The 15,272-nt window shown below is 36.8% G+C and overlaps 1 protein-coding gene across 1 annotated transcript; it reads left to right on the top strand.

Moving 5' to 3' along the window:
- Positions 1 to 5,352: 5,352 nt before the first annotated feature.
- Positions 5,353 to 9,561, top strand: LOC112639981. Its single transcript, XM_025415581.1, has 4 exons — positions 5,353 to 6,089; positions 6,206 to 7,167; positions 7,272 to 8,518; positions 8,821 to 9,561. The coding sequence occupies exons 1-4, from the start codon at positions 5,353 to 5,355 to the stop codon at positions 9,559 to 9,561; spliced, it is 3,687 nt and encodes a 1,228-aa protein (XP_025271366.1).
- The last annotated feature ends 5,711 nt before the right edge of the window (positions 9,562 to 15,272 follow it).

Genomic DNA, 15,272 nt, shown 5'->3' with positions numbered 1-15,272 from the left:
TTATTTATATGTTTTTCTTTTTTTCTTTTGCGATTCTTGGCATTGATAATGATCTGGAGCAGATCGAAACGTTTGCCCTCTTTTGTTTTTAAAATAAATAATTTTTTGTGATTTCTCTTAAATTGTTTCTGATCTAAATTTATATTGCCATATTGATTAATTTGCGTTATAGTTCTGCGCCTAGTGGTTTTATAGCCTACAGTGTGTTTAAATATTTTTGAATATAATTAACAAAGAATTTGTTCTACAAGGGATACCAATTTAATTTAATAATTAAATTTTATAAGACCGTCATGGAAAAATTGCTTGCAATAATCAATCGTGTGTAACCTGAGATGAAAAAGAATGGGAATTAGTTTTTTCCTCCATAATAACGTTCCGCGTATAACATTATAATCACTTTTTAACATCTGAAAATGTGACTGAGCTTTATAATTCCTTTTATTTTCCCAATTTGGTCTTAGCTAACTATTTTCTTTCCTTCAAACTTAAATTAAAATTAAAAGGACTGATTTAACGATGTAAAGCAAATTCAAAGCAACGTTACAAAACAATTAAACAGCGTCCCAGTTTTAGTTTTTTAGAATGCCTTATACAAGCTAAAAGAGCACGTCAAATTCTGTGTAGAATTAGAAGGAATATATATTTAAAAATAAATAATAAAATTAAAGATATAACAACTTCTTTATATTTGGTAAAGATAATCCTAAAACTTTATAACCAAACCGTGTATATATATATATATATATATATATATATATATATACAGGGTGTCCCTAAATTCGCGCCCACGGAGTACAAGGCATGATACTTTAGGCTAAAAGAAATAACTTTTTCCTTTAGCAAAATTGCGTGCGATAAGTAGTTTTTGAAGGAGAGCAGGTTGAAGTAAACCAATAGGCGTTTTGGTGTAAGTGGCGCTCAGGGCCGGCGCGCGCGCTTCGCTCACTTGTATCAAATTCTTGACTAGTATTTACAAATAATGTTAAAACATTAATGCTTTGTTATAATTAGTTTACTATGAATTTATTTTTATCTTAGTTATGATTTTATTTTAATTATACATATAATTAGTTAGATTATACTTAAGACTCAAATAATAAGAATCAACTTGAATACTGAACCGTGATCTTTTTCCATATTGTATTCTTTAAAAAGTGAATAATTAACAAAATAAATATTGCTTTTATTTCTTACGTAATAAAAGATAAAAGAATGTCTGATTTCGTAGATCTATCTGAAAATAGAGACAAATGTAAATAGTAATGTGCTTTGCGAGCTAAACGCGTTTCTATTCTTCTAAATTTTTTTCTTTTTTCATCATTTTCTTACATTTTGAAAAATTTTCTACATTTTGAGTCTTAAGTATAATCTAACTAATTATATGTATAATTAAAATAAAATCATAATTAAGATAAAAATAAATTCATAGTAAACTAATTATAACAAAGCATTAATGTTTTAACATTACTTGTAAATACTAGTCAAGAATTTGATACAAGTGAACGAAGCGCGCGCGCCGGCCCTGAGCGCCACTTACACCAGAACGTCTATTGGTTTACTTCAACCTGCTCTCCTTCAAAAACTACTTATCGCACGCAATTTTGCTAAAGGAAAAAGTTATTTCTTTTAGCCTAAAGTATCACGCCTTGTACTCCGTGGGCGCGAATTTAGGGACACCCTGTATATATATATATATATATATATATATATATATACAGGGTTGGGCAAAAGTCCAGAAACGGTCAAATATCTCGAAAAGGATCAACTATAGCGAAAAATTGTAAATAGCAAAGTTGTAGGGCTTAAAAAAATGTACCTAATGATGACTAAAAATTTTACTTTGAGTGGAGGACGAAGATCATATAAAAGTCAAATTGAATTTTTTAAATGGAACTGCCTACTTTTTATTGCATATTCTTATAGCTTATCTCGAGACTTTCCAAAACACTATAATTAAGTACTCTTTTTATTAAGTACTTTTTGAGTTATAAGGCTTGAAATAATTTCTTAATTTTACATAAACCATAAAATATCTAGTAAACCATTCATTTTTCGATTATCTTACCTTTATACTTTTATGTACAAAATAATGAGAGGAATCAATTGGTGTAAAGAAAACATATAGTTGTTTTTAAGAAAAAATATGGAATTGTTAATTGCAAATTACATATTTTTTCTTAGAAACAACTATGTGTTTTCTTTACACCAATTGATTCCTCTCATTATTTTGTACATAAAAGTATGAAGGTAAGATAATCGAAAAATGAATGGTTTACTAGATATTTTATGATTTATGTAAAATTAAGAAATTATTTCAAGCCTTATAACTCAAAAAGTACTTAATAAAAAGAGTACTTAATTATAGTGTTTTGGAAAGGTCTCGAGATAAGCTATAAGAATATGCAATAAAAAGTAGGCAGTTCCATTTAAAAAATTCAATTTGACTTTTATATGATCTTCGTCCTCCACTCAAAGTAAAATTTTTAGTCATCATTAGGTACATTTTTTTAAGCCCTACAACTTTGCTATTTACAATTTTTCGCTATAGTTGATCCTTTTCGAGATATTTGACCGTTTCCGGACTTTTGCCCAACCCTGTATATATACAGGGTGTCCCATTTTAATCCATCCAGTCGAATATCCCGAAAACCAAGTCCGAGAGAGAAAAAGGTTTCAGACAAAAGTTGTATGGTTTCTAGGGGGACATAAGATGGTACCATTGGTTTGACCTTGAAGAGTTATTTGAAGGTCACCTTCAATTTCTTAAATGGAACCTACATTTTCTCATTACATATTCTTGTAGCTTATCTCGAGAGCTTTCCAAAACACTATAATAAAATATTTTTTTATTGAGTACTTTTCGAGTTATGAGGCTTGAAATCATTTCTTAATTTAACATAAACCGTAATATATCTGGTAAAATACTCATTTTTCGATTATCTTGCTTTAATACTTTTATGTATAAAATAATGAGAGAAATTAATTGGTGTAAAAAAACACATAGTTGTTTCAAAGAAAAAATATGTAATTTGCAATTAACAATTACATATTTTTTCTTTGAAACAACTATGTGTTTTTTTACACCAATTGATTTCTCTCATTATTTTGTACATAAATGTATTAAGGTAAGATAATCGAAAAATGCATATTTTACTAGATATTTTATGGTTTATGCAAAATTAAGAAATGATTTCAAGCCTCATAACTTGGAAAGTACTCAATAAAAAAATATTTTATTATAGTGTTTTGGAAAGCTCTCGAGATAAGCTACAAGAATATGTAATGAGAAAATGTAGGTTCCATTTAAGAAATTGAAGGTGACCTTCATATGACCTTCAAATAACTCTTCAAGGTCAAACCAATGATACCATCTTATGTCCCCCTAGAAACCATACAACTTTTGTCTGAAACATTTTTCTCTTTCGGATTTGGTTTTCGGGATATTCGACTGGATGGATTAAAATGGGACACCCTGTATATATATACAGGGTGGGCCATTTTAAGTGATCCACCCCAATAACTTTTTTATATTTGAATGTACAACAAAATGTTTCAAATAAAAGTTGCTTGACTTTGAGGGGGACAGAAGATGGGTGGAAAAAATTTGACCTTGGATAGTCATTTGAAGGTCACATAAAGATTACCTTCAATTTCTTAAATGGAACCCCCTATTTTTCATTGCATATTCTTGTAGCTTATCTCGAGAGCTTTCCAAAACACTATAATTAGGTACCTTTTTATTAAGTACTTTTTGAGTTATAAGGCTTGAACTAATTTCTTAATTTTACATAAACCATAAAATATCTAGTAAACCATTCATTTTTCGATTATCTTACCTTGATACTTTTATGTACAAAATAATGAGAGGAATCAATTGGTGTAAAGAAAACATACAGTTGTTTTTAAGAAAAAATATGGAATTGTTAATTGCAAATTACACGCCAAATCGGACACCATTTAGCTTTTGCATCGCCGATTTTTTTGAAAATTTTTTATGTTTTAGTATTGGTTGAAAGAGGCCTCCATGATTTTTTTCAATTTTTTTTATCGAATGGTTTTCATAATATCGATTTTTCAAAAATTATATTACTGTTTTTTTAGACGTCCATAAGTTTGCGAAAAATTGGCCAAATGAGACGGTTTTTTTTTGAAATTTTTCTTTTTAAACGCACTTTTGATAAAAAATATCGAAAAAATTTTTCAAACCGTATTTCTATAAGATTTTCAAGTTTTGAATATAAATTGTTGATTTACAAAAAACACGTACTGATCGATTTTCTTAAAAATTTTTTGTGAAAAACTGTCATTCATTCCACAACTTTTAAGCCTAAGTAGATAATGGGATAACAATGGGATCTATTTTTTTTCGATTTTTCTGTTTCCATATTTAAGTTATCCTTGTTGAAAAATATCTGAAAAAAAAATACTATACACAGGAGCTACTATTAATAATTATCTGACACATAGTGATTATTAATTAGTTCACAGATTGATTTCAGGAAAAAGATACAGCCGAAATAAAGTACTTATTATGCTTGATAAAGTTTTTTTTATTCAGTAGCATTTATTTTCTCACACGTTTAAATATTTTATAAATTCGAGATTCAACAGATAACGAAAATTTTTTCAATCTCAAAGTGTCTTCTCCGTCTGGAATTACACAATGATATTTTTGCGTCCCTGTTATTGTCTTTGCTCTCATATATCGTTTCTCTAATGATTCTTTGGCTCGAATGTAATCTTCGTTAGAGAAGAATCGAGCATAAATATTTGGCAAAGAATTTGGTTTTATTGCCCAGTCATATATGTAGCACGCGGGGGCCAGGCGGCGCCATAGGCCCTGCGTGGGCTGAGGGGAGAGGGGTGGTGAAAAAAAAAGGAATGGCGACGTATTGTATGAGGAAACGCATGTCTCTCGACAGTTTTTGGAAATAAAGTGAGTTCAATAAGCACATCGAGTTATCTGTAAAGCCCGGCTTCCTACAAATTCAGAAGTGGGATTCGACGAGAGAAGCTGGCAGTTCGTTTCGGCTGTGTGCGGACGACTGAAGACTTCTACTCGAGGAAACAGAGTGCTGCTGTGTGCGTACTAACAAAGCATAGGCTGTGGCCTGGAAAGAGAGGTTATCGTTTCGGCTGTGTGCGGGCGACTGAAAACTTCTGGTTCAAGAGATTCGTGACTCGAGATCATTCGGCACAGTATTCGACGGAAATACGTCGTTAACGACCTGTGTAACGGGTAAGAAGGAAGAAAACGTGTTAGAGAAGCGTAACAGTTAAGGGCGTGACAAGGACAGAAACTGCACGAGTGCAGCCCAGTGCTTGTGGTGCAAATAGAGGCTATACGAGATGGATCCGTATACGCTTAGTGTGGCACAGCTAAAAGACCTTTTGCGGCAATACGAGCTATCCACGACGGGACGGAAAGCCGAGTTGATTGCAAGGATGCAACAAGCGGACCCCTCTGGAGAGTGGATGAAGGAAACGGCTCGGAGACAGCCGGCTGAGGATCGCGAGGAAAATGGTAACCAGGAGGAGGTAGTAACACACAACGGAAGAGCTGCTACACCGGGAAGTGAGAGTTTAACCCAACGTGAGGCAGAGCTGGCAGCCAAAGAGCGCGAGCTAATGCAAAAAGAAATTGAGTTACTACGTCGTGAAAACGACTTACTGCGTACGACTACCAGAAGCAGCGTGTCGACAGTTTCTCGTACAACCATGAGCATCAAAAATGTCAGTGACCTTCTCAGCGAGTATCACGGGACAGGTGATGATTTCGAAAGGTGGAAGGCTCAAGTCAACTTACTGCGAGATACGTACGAGTTCGACGAAAATGCGGCTAAGATATTGGTCGATTCAAAGCTGCGCGGAAAAGCGGCTGAGTGGTATTTTTCAATCGTGGAACATCTGTCAACGACGATAGATAGGCTACTGGAAAAAATGGACGCTATGTTTAATCAACCTATCAGCAGGTTGGAAAGAAAACGTGATTTCGAAAACCGAGTGTGGCAGAGGAACGAAACGTTCAGCGACTATTGTCATGACAAAATAATCAAAGGAAACAAAGTTCCGATAACAGAAGAAGAGTTAGTTGACTATGTTATCGAGGGAATTCCCAGGAGGATTCTGAAAAATCAAGCGAAGATGCATTCGTTTTCGACGGTGCAGGAGTTAATAAAAGCGTTGCGGGGGATTAAATTAGAAGCACCGGAAGCAGTGATGGCTTGGGACCAAAAAGCCCGAAGCTCAGGACCGATTCAAAAACAGTTTCTGGAGAAAGTCCGAAGCTTGGAACTAGAGGGGCGACAAAATGCTTCCAATGTGGAGAGATGGGCCACTATGCGAAGAACTGTCCTACGGAAAAAGAGAAAATCAAGGAAATAGACAAGGACAAGAAGAAGCCAGGTAACAAGAAAGCCGATCGGGCTGATCGTCAAGTAGGTCTGGTTGACAACGAGGAGCCGTTAGAGAGTACGAGCGACGAGTCGGAGAACGAGGATCATCCAGAAGAGGATGACAGAATCCATCTGGTGAATGTTCAAGAGGAACCTCGAGATGAATTTCAGCAAATGGTTGAGCTGCAGGTTCGAGGACGAACGCCGCTTTCGTGCATGGCGAGAATTGACACGGGATGTCCAATTACTCTTGTACAGGAAAGTTTAATAAGTTGTAAAGATATACGAGTTGCCGGACAAGAATGGAACAGATATCGTGGCATAAATAATTCGAAGCTTCAGGTACGCGGGATAGTTAAAGCCACGATTACGATGGACGATTGTAGTAAAATGGTAACTGTAGGAGTAGTGCCAGATCGCACGATGACTGTTCCATTACTAATTGGCAGAAACACATTGAGACTTTTCAACTATCGGTTAACAAACAGTCCGGATTTTGATAAAGCGGTTAGTGAAATATTACTTATTGGTAACGATTCCGATTACTCTAATCTTAATATAAATCGTGACATGCCTGTAAAAGTACGACAGTTGGTCGAGGGTATTTTTATTGATTATTATGTAGAGCTAATCCGACCAGAAACTCCTAAAGTGCAAGTAGAAGCCGTTTTGATTTTAAAAGACAATAAACCGATACAATTCGGTCCTCGAAGGTTAGGATTCGCGGAAAAAGAAAAGGTACAGCGAATTTTAAACGATTTGTTAGAAGGTATAATTAGGAAAAGTGTTTCAGAATACGCCTCTCCAGTAGTGCTAACCCGGAAGAAATCGGAAGAGATTAGGATGTGTGTGGACTATCGCGCATTAAATAAGGTTTAGTAAGAGACAACTATCCACTACCCCTAATCGACGATCAATTGGATGCATTAAGAGGTAAACGCTTCTATAGTTCGCTGGACTTGAAGGACGGTTTTTATCATGTCGTGATGGCGAGCGAATCGGTAAGGTACACCTCTTTTGTGACTCCACTAGGTCAGTTCGAGTTTCTGCAAATGCCCTTTGGTCTCAAAATCGGGCCTCAGTTGTTCCAACGTTTCATTAATGAGGCGTTTTCGGAATTAATAAAACGGGGTGATGTCGTGGTCTACATGGATGATATTTTAGTAGCCACTGAGACGTTAGAATCACATATTGACGTTTTGAAAGAGGTTTTCACTATTCTGGTTAGCAATAAACTCGAGCTGAAATTGGAGAAATGTGCCTTTCTGTACAAGGAAGTTGAATATTTAAGATATAAAGTTTCAGAGAAGGGAATACAGCCCACAGATAGAGGTATTGCGGCGGTGCAGAACTTTCCCGAACCCAAGACCACTAAGGAAGTTCACTCGTTTGTAGGGCTAGCTTCATACTTTCGGAGGTTCATACGGGACTTTTCTCTGATCGCCCGACCGCTATATCATTTGTTAAAAAAAGATATTACTTTTAAATTTGGAGAGGAAGAAAGACTAGCGTTTGTAACGTTAAAGAATAGATTAGTGGAGGCCCCGATTTTGGCCGTTTACAATCCAAAAGCTCATACAGAACTCCATTGTGATGCTAGTGCTCATGGGTTTGGGGCAGTGCAGCAGCAGAGCGATAGGAAAATGCACCCTGTGTTCTATTTTAGCCGTCGAACCGCCGAGGTTGAAGCGCGATACCACAGCTTTGAGCTGGAAACGTTGGCCATAGTGTACGCCGTACGTAGGTTTCGAGTTTATTTGCAAGATATACCATTTGTTATTGTATCGGATTGCAGTGCTGTGACCCAGACTTTAGAAAAACGCGATATTAATGCTCGGATAGCAAGATGGAGTCTTGAACTCCAGAATTTCGATTTTAAAGTAGTACATCGACCAGGAACGAAAATGGGCCATGTAGACGCGCTGAGTAGATCTTTCGGAGTGTTGGTGGTTGAAGACAACCCATTTGAATGGAACCTCACAGTATTGCAATGCCGAGACCCCACGATAAAGGACATTGCCAGAAAACTAGAAACAGAGGACGCGAACTACAAATTGCGAAACGGATTGGTATACAAGAAACAGGGTACCGATCTCTTATTTGTTGTGCCAGAACCAATGGTAAGACACGTTCTGTACGTTATCACAACGAGATGGGCCATGTCGGCTCCGGAAAGATGATTGATGCTATTCGACGAACGTATTGGTTCCCGCGAATACGGAAGAGGTGTGAGGAACATGTGCGGCACTGTCTGAAGTGTATATCATTTTCGCCTGTAAGCGGTAAGCGAGAGGGACATTTGCATCCGATTCCTAAAGGAAATCTTCCGTTCGAAACCATTCATATTGACCATTATGGTCCAGTAGATAATCGAGTGTCGTTAAAGAAATATATATTATTAATTGTAGATGCTTTTTCTAAGTTCGTTAGGTTGTTTCCTACGAAAAGTACTAATGCAAGGGAAGCTATTAGTTGCTTGCAGCAATTCTTCCAGACTTACAACAAGCCCAAGACAATCATTTCCGATCGCGGAAGTGCTTTCACCTCACAGGAGTTTGAAGATTTCCTTAAGGATCAGGAGATCCAGCACATTAAGATCGCGGTGGGATCGCCACAGGCCAATGGGCAGGCGGAGCGCATCAATAGGATCATAGCTCCTTGTATGGCTAAACTATCGGATTTGAGAGAAGGTCGTCAGTGGTATAAAGTATTGCCCGAAATAGAGTACGCTATCAATAACACTATCAATCGGTCTACGGATACGACTCCCAGTCAGCTTGTTTTTGGTATTAACCAACGAGGTCCTTGCGTTGACCGTCTCAAAGACGTTGTTCAGGCCGTTATTAGTCCACCCACTAGAGATCTCGATGTCATTCGTGACCAGGCAGCGCAGCGCACTCATCTTTCGCAGCAGCGTCAGAAAAGAGATTATGACAGCCGACATAAGACACCGAAGAAATATGAAAAGGGGGATCTGGTGATGATCCGTAACTTCGAAAGCACACCCGGAATAAACAAGAAAATGATTCCTCAATTTCGGGGTCCCTACGAGATTTCTAGGGTACTGCGTAACGATAGATACGTTGTTTCTGATCCAGCGGGATGTCAGAACACCCAGCGATTATACAGCGATACGTGGGACGTTAACAATCTCCGTCCGTAGCAAGTGGTCGCAGATCCCTGAACGGGATATTTATACTTTTTTTAGTTATGTTATAGATATAATTTATTCAAGTTAACTGGCGCTATTATATTATGTAGGACACCATCCTTTCATTATTTATGTTATCGGCGAATGTCTGAATTTCATGTTTACAATTACTATTTTACGCGCCGATCGTTTCATTTTTATTTATCTTTTTATAAGAAACTCTGATCAGCTAGAATGCTTATTCGTTTAAGTTGACTATTTTGCTCAATGTGCAATATTAAGATTGATTTGAGGGACCAAACCCTGTCAGAATGGCCGAACTGTAGCACGCGGGGACCAGGCGGCGCCATAGGCCCTGCGTGGGCTGAGGGGAGAGGGGTGATGAAAAAAAAGGAATGGCGACGTATTGTACGAGGAAACGCACGTCTCTCGACAGTTTTTGGAAATAAAGCGAGTTCAATAAGCACATCGAGTTATCTGTAAAGCCCGGCTTCCTACATATAATTGTTGAGGAGTTGAAATTTGTATATATTGTGGTTTATTCAAATAAATATTATCGGTCATCGTTCATTAAATGATTAAGATATATCTATTTTATTTAATAAATAACAATGACCGTTGCCGGTGAGCCTGAAAAAAAGATTAATATTTATTTTCAACACGGATAATTAAAATATGGAAATAAAAAAATCGAAAAAAAATAGATCCCATCATTATCCCATTATCTACTTAGGCTAAAAGTTGTGGAATGAATGACAGTTTTTTACAAAAAATTTTTAAGAAAATCGATCAGTACGTGTTTTTGGTAAATCAACAATTTATATTTAAAACTTGAAAATCTTATAGAAATACGGTTTGAAAAATTTTTTCGATATTTTTTATCAAAAGTGCGTTTAAAAAGAAAAATTTCAAAAAAAAACGTCCCATTTGGCCCATTTTTCGCAAACTTATGGACGTCTAAAAAAAAAGTAACGTAATTTTTGAAAAATCGATATCTTGAAAACGATTCGACAAAAAAAATTGAAAAAAATCATAGAGGCCTCTTTCAACCAATACTAAAACATAAAAAATTTTCGAAAAAATCGGCGATGCAAAAGCTAAATGGTGTCCGATTTGGCGTGGAATGCCCTATATATATATATATTTGTCAATTGACGTTTTTGAGGACCCTGAAATATTTAATAATTTCTTTGTATACATGCAAAGAGTATCGGTTTCTCATGTATACATTACAATCTGTTTTTTTTAATCTTGATTTTTTCACTAATGTACAACAAATTTTTTTTTCGAGGACTTCGCAAATGTATATACAAATAATTTATATATAATAATACTTTTGAGGACATTAATAAATGATCTGTTTTTCTTATATATTAATATCTATAATTGCTATACACATGCTATACACAATACCATATGAATTTTTATACAACATAACAGTATTTATTATCACTTAACAGTATTATTTTGTTTACATTGAGATTTAATGATTTATTTTTTATCTCTTATTACACGATTTCTATATGATTTCTAAGAATTTTTCAATTTATTATTGTATATCATAATTTCTTTTTACGATTATATTGAACATAGAATTGTATCACTAAACGCGCAATTTTAGGCAGAATGTTTTACTGATACTAAAAGTGATTGATATTTGTATTACTTTATTATGCGATTCAAATTTTTATTATTATTCATAATATTATATGTAATATCTTTTGTTTAATAAAATTATTATAAATTAGTAGAAACATATAAACGTTACTATTTTATGAGAATATATACAGCGGCTTTTAAAATAAAAAAGAAAGAATATAATAGTAATATTCTTCTGAGGAATAGCTGTGATTGATCAGTGATGTCTAATGAACTACCTCGGAACTACTAACCCAATCGCTCGAAAACACTAATATATACATTTTAGCGTCTGTGATTTTGGTTAGGTCAATTAGTTAAATTAGCTATATATGTATATTTTTTTCTCTCCGGTTATATCTCAAACGACGGAAGTCAAATAATTAACGATTTGTTCGATCCACAGATACCTATATTATAACTCGATCGCCAACTCCCATTGAGATTTTGTATGTACGTAAAATGTATTCTCGAAAATCATGTAATATGGCGGTCGCACATGCGTAACGTTGGTAGAAAACTAATATGATGGACACCTGTAGCCAGCTGAACTAATGTAAATAATAAATTTATCTTTTATTTACACTTTTAATTTTGTAATAAAATAAATATAAATTATATAAATATTTACAAATGTTATACACAGTGTGTCCCATTTTATTCTTGTCAGTCAAATATCTCGTTATTACTTAGAGTTAGAAAGAAATGTTTCAGACAAAAGTTGTATGGTGTTACGTTTTGAGATTTCGTTGTTACGTCTCGATCGTAACTTCTCACGTATTTATTTGTTACGCAATTGTAACTTCTCTCTATTTCTATTTCAGGGCAACCTGCCAAGCCGGCTATACCCTAGGACGCCGAGAGACTAAGAATCTTTTGCGCTTCTTTCAGGAGAGGGATTGACGATAGGAAATAAATTAGGTGCGTTGAACCTGACCCAATTTATCCTTTTTGATCTGTTTTCTTTTATTAGTTTACTTCCTTAGAGCTTTACAAATTTTTATTATTGTTATTATTGTTATTATTTGACAGTTGTAGATAGTGTATATCGTTATACGTATAGATGTGTGTATGTAGTTAATGTTCTTCTCTATAGCATTTCTAAGGCGATATCTAGATATGGTTATTATTCGCGGTTGTTGAAGAAATTATCTCGCTGCAAGTATTCGTAGATCTCGATAAAATCTTCGTCTGTTAGTCCTGCGAGGGGTTGGATACTGCTTGGTAAGACTAGGTCCTCTGGTTCCGGGTAGAAATTTGGTTCAGGGGGATCCAGAACTTCACCTGGGTTGGATGGACCAGCCTCAGTTTCTGTGCTTTGTTCTATGGGTCTTCGTTCTTCCGGTATGGAAGGAAGATCTTCCGGTGTCCTGACCGGCGAGTAGCTGGGATTAGATGAATCCTGGATGGGGGAGTAATTGGGCGATGGCGGCCTGGCTCTGGGCTGTTGTTCCTCTTGAAGAACCACTGGAGGGTTTCGGGGAGGACGATAAGGGTATGCGCGGGAGGGCGCGAAACTACGCACTGGAGAGTACCTTGTTACTCTGCTTGTTAAGTCGTTCTCGTTGGCAAACAACTGACGAGCTGTAGGGAGCCTAAGTACCGACCGGGAGGCACGCCTGCGGCGTATACCAGCGGCACGGAGGGGAATTTCGCGTCCAACGGAAGAAGTTCGGCGGGGGTTAACCATCTACCGAGGGAATACGACTATTTAGTATGTTTGATGCGATTGATTTAACACAAAAGGGGTTTACTTACGATGATGCGTAGAAAGGTACCTGTTAAGATGAATGGTTTTATAAGGTAAATGTAGTCACAGCAAGGTGGTTCATAGAGTTAAGACGAATAATACGGCTTAACGGATTATTGAGAGATAAACGAATGTAGATTATGATAGTATATCTCACTCGTTCTCATATCATGGTTGAAACGTTCGGCTATATACAGTTCATTGGGGTACAGCAATTAATGATTTATTTAATATATTTTGAATTTTTCAGGGGCATGCGGTTGCACCGAGACGTCCGGAGATTCAGGGGGTACAGACAAGGATACGGGTAAGAGCGGCTGGCTTACTTCAGATAAGTATAAAATTCATAAAATGTTTCGATAGTTAACTTGTAAGCCAGTGCATTAATTCTATTATTTCGACGGATCCTCTAGGAGCGAGTCTTAGATTCTGAGTCTAGTATCGATGTGCAAGACGTCACGTCACAGCGGCACAGGATCCACGGAGAAATTCTTTCAGAGAAGCTCTCCGTGAAAGCGGCAGAGGAGTAGAATTTGCTACTCAATGCACATCGAGTGACTAACTCGAACGACGCTACACTCTAGGATACGCTTCGAGCGTTCTCAGAGGATCGGTTGAAATTTAAATAATTCAACTCGAAAGAAAAATTTAAAGTCTGTATACGGGAAGGTAGGATTCGGGGAAAATTGTCGTACAACGAATGATAATTTATCTAGCATATACTGAATTTCCAGGAGCATGCGGCTGCACCGAGAGGTCTGGAGATTCAAGGATACAGACGAGGGTACGGGTGAGAGCGGCTGGCTTACTTCAGATAAGTATAAAATTCATAAAATGTTTCGATAGTTAACTTGTAAGCCAGTGCATAAATTCTATTATTTCGACAGATCCTCTAGGAGCGAGTCTTAGATTCTGAGTCTAGTATCGATGTGCAAGACGTCACGTCACAGCGGCACGGGATCCACGGAGAAATTCTTTCAGAGAAGCTCTCCGTGAAAGCGGCAGAGGAGTAGAATTTGCTACTCAATGCACATCGAGTGACTAACTCGAACGACGCTACACTCTAGGATACGCTTCGAGCGTTCTCAGAGGATCGGTTGAAATTTAAATAATTCAACTCGAAAGAAAAATTTAAAGTCTGTATACGGGCAAGTAAGATTCTGGGAAAATTGTCAATAGGCCTAGAATAAATCGAACTAATATACAAAGTTATTATCAAGGTTGATTAAGAATGATTATTATTTTATTATTTCCTTACCGGATGACGGGATCAATGGAAGAATACAGGCACCGCTGCTCCTTCCCTGGGTTGCTCGACCTCGGTGAGAACCTGAAGAAGTGGCAAGGCAGCGCAGAGAATGGCCAAAGAGTCAGAGGTTGCTGGATGGTAGCACTTTATTAAAGTGTTAATGTTGATACAGCTCTCTTAATAGAGATTGAGACTAAGTCCCGAAAGAAAAAAATCAAAATCGCGACTAAGTTATTTTCGAATAAGTTAAGGTGTCCGGTAGGCTTCTAGGTTTTTCCTCTTCGAGAGCTGGAGATCTGATGGGCGTAGAGAGAGCTGAGACACAGGCGAGTTAATGGCGAGAGCTGTGTTAGAGGGCTGACCGACTTTGTCTAAAAGGCCCGGAGAGAGCAGCTGGGGTGCCTTAAATACCTTCCTCTGGTTCGACGTTTAATGGTAGTGTTACGTTTTGAGATTTCGTTGTTACGTCTCGATCGTAACTTCTCACGTATTTATTTGTTACGCAATTGTAACTTCTCTCTATTTCTTTTTCAGGGCAACCTGCCAAGCCGGCTATACCCTAGGACGCCGAGAGACTAAGAATCTTTTGCGCTTCTTTCAGGAGAGGGATTGACGATGGGAAATAGATTAGGTGCGTTGAACCTGACCCAATTTATCCTTTTTGATCTGTTTTCTTTTATTAGTTTACTTCCTTAGAGCTTTACAAATCCTTTATTATTGTTATTATTGTTATTATTTGACAGTTGTAGATAGTGTATATCGTTATACGTATAAATGTGTGTATGTAGTTAATGTTCTTCTCTATAGCATTTCTAAGGCGATATCTAGATATGGTTATTATTCGCGGTTGTTGAAGAAATTATCTCGCTGCAAGTATTCGTAGATCTCGATAAAATCTTCGTCTGTTAGTCCTACGAGGGGTTGGATACTGCTTGGTAAGACTAGGTCCTCTGGTTCCGGGTAGAAATTTGGTTCAGGGGGATCCAGAACTTGACCTGGGTTGGATGGACCAGCCTCAGTTTCTGTGCTTTGTTCTATGGGTCTTCGTTCTTCCGGTATGGAAGGAAGATCTTCCGGTGTCCCGAC

Source organism: Camponotus floridanus, unplaced genomic scaffold, assembly GCF_003227725.1.
Source record: "Camponotus floridanus strain SB8 unplaced genomic scaffold, Cflo_v7.5 scaffold123, whole genome shotgun sequence".
Taxonomy (NCBI): Eukaryota; Metazoa; Arthropoda; class Insecta; order Hymenoptera; family Formicidae; genus Camponotus; species Camponotus floridanus.
The sequence above is the reverse complement of the archived record's forward strand: the minus strand, read 5'-3'. Positions and strand labels throughout refer to the sequence as shown.

What these genes read in the sequence shown, in the direction of transcription:
- LOC112639981 (XM_025415581.1), top strand. Translation starts at nt 5,353, where the DNA reads ATGGATCCGTATACGCTTAGTGTGGCACAGCTAAAAGACCTTTTGCGG. An exon ending in TTTAAACGATTTGTTAGAAG is followed by an intron (nt 7,168 to 7,271) that starts GTATAATTAGGA and finishes GCATTAAATAAG; the next exon opens with GTTTAGTAAGAGACAACTAT. An exon ending in TTGTTGTGCCAGAACCAATG is followed by an intron (nt 8,519 to 8,820) that starts GTAAGACACGTT and finishes GCTTTTTCTAAG; the next exon opens with TTCGTTAGGTTGTTTCCTAC.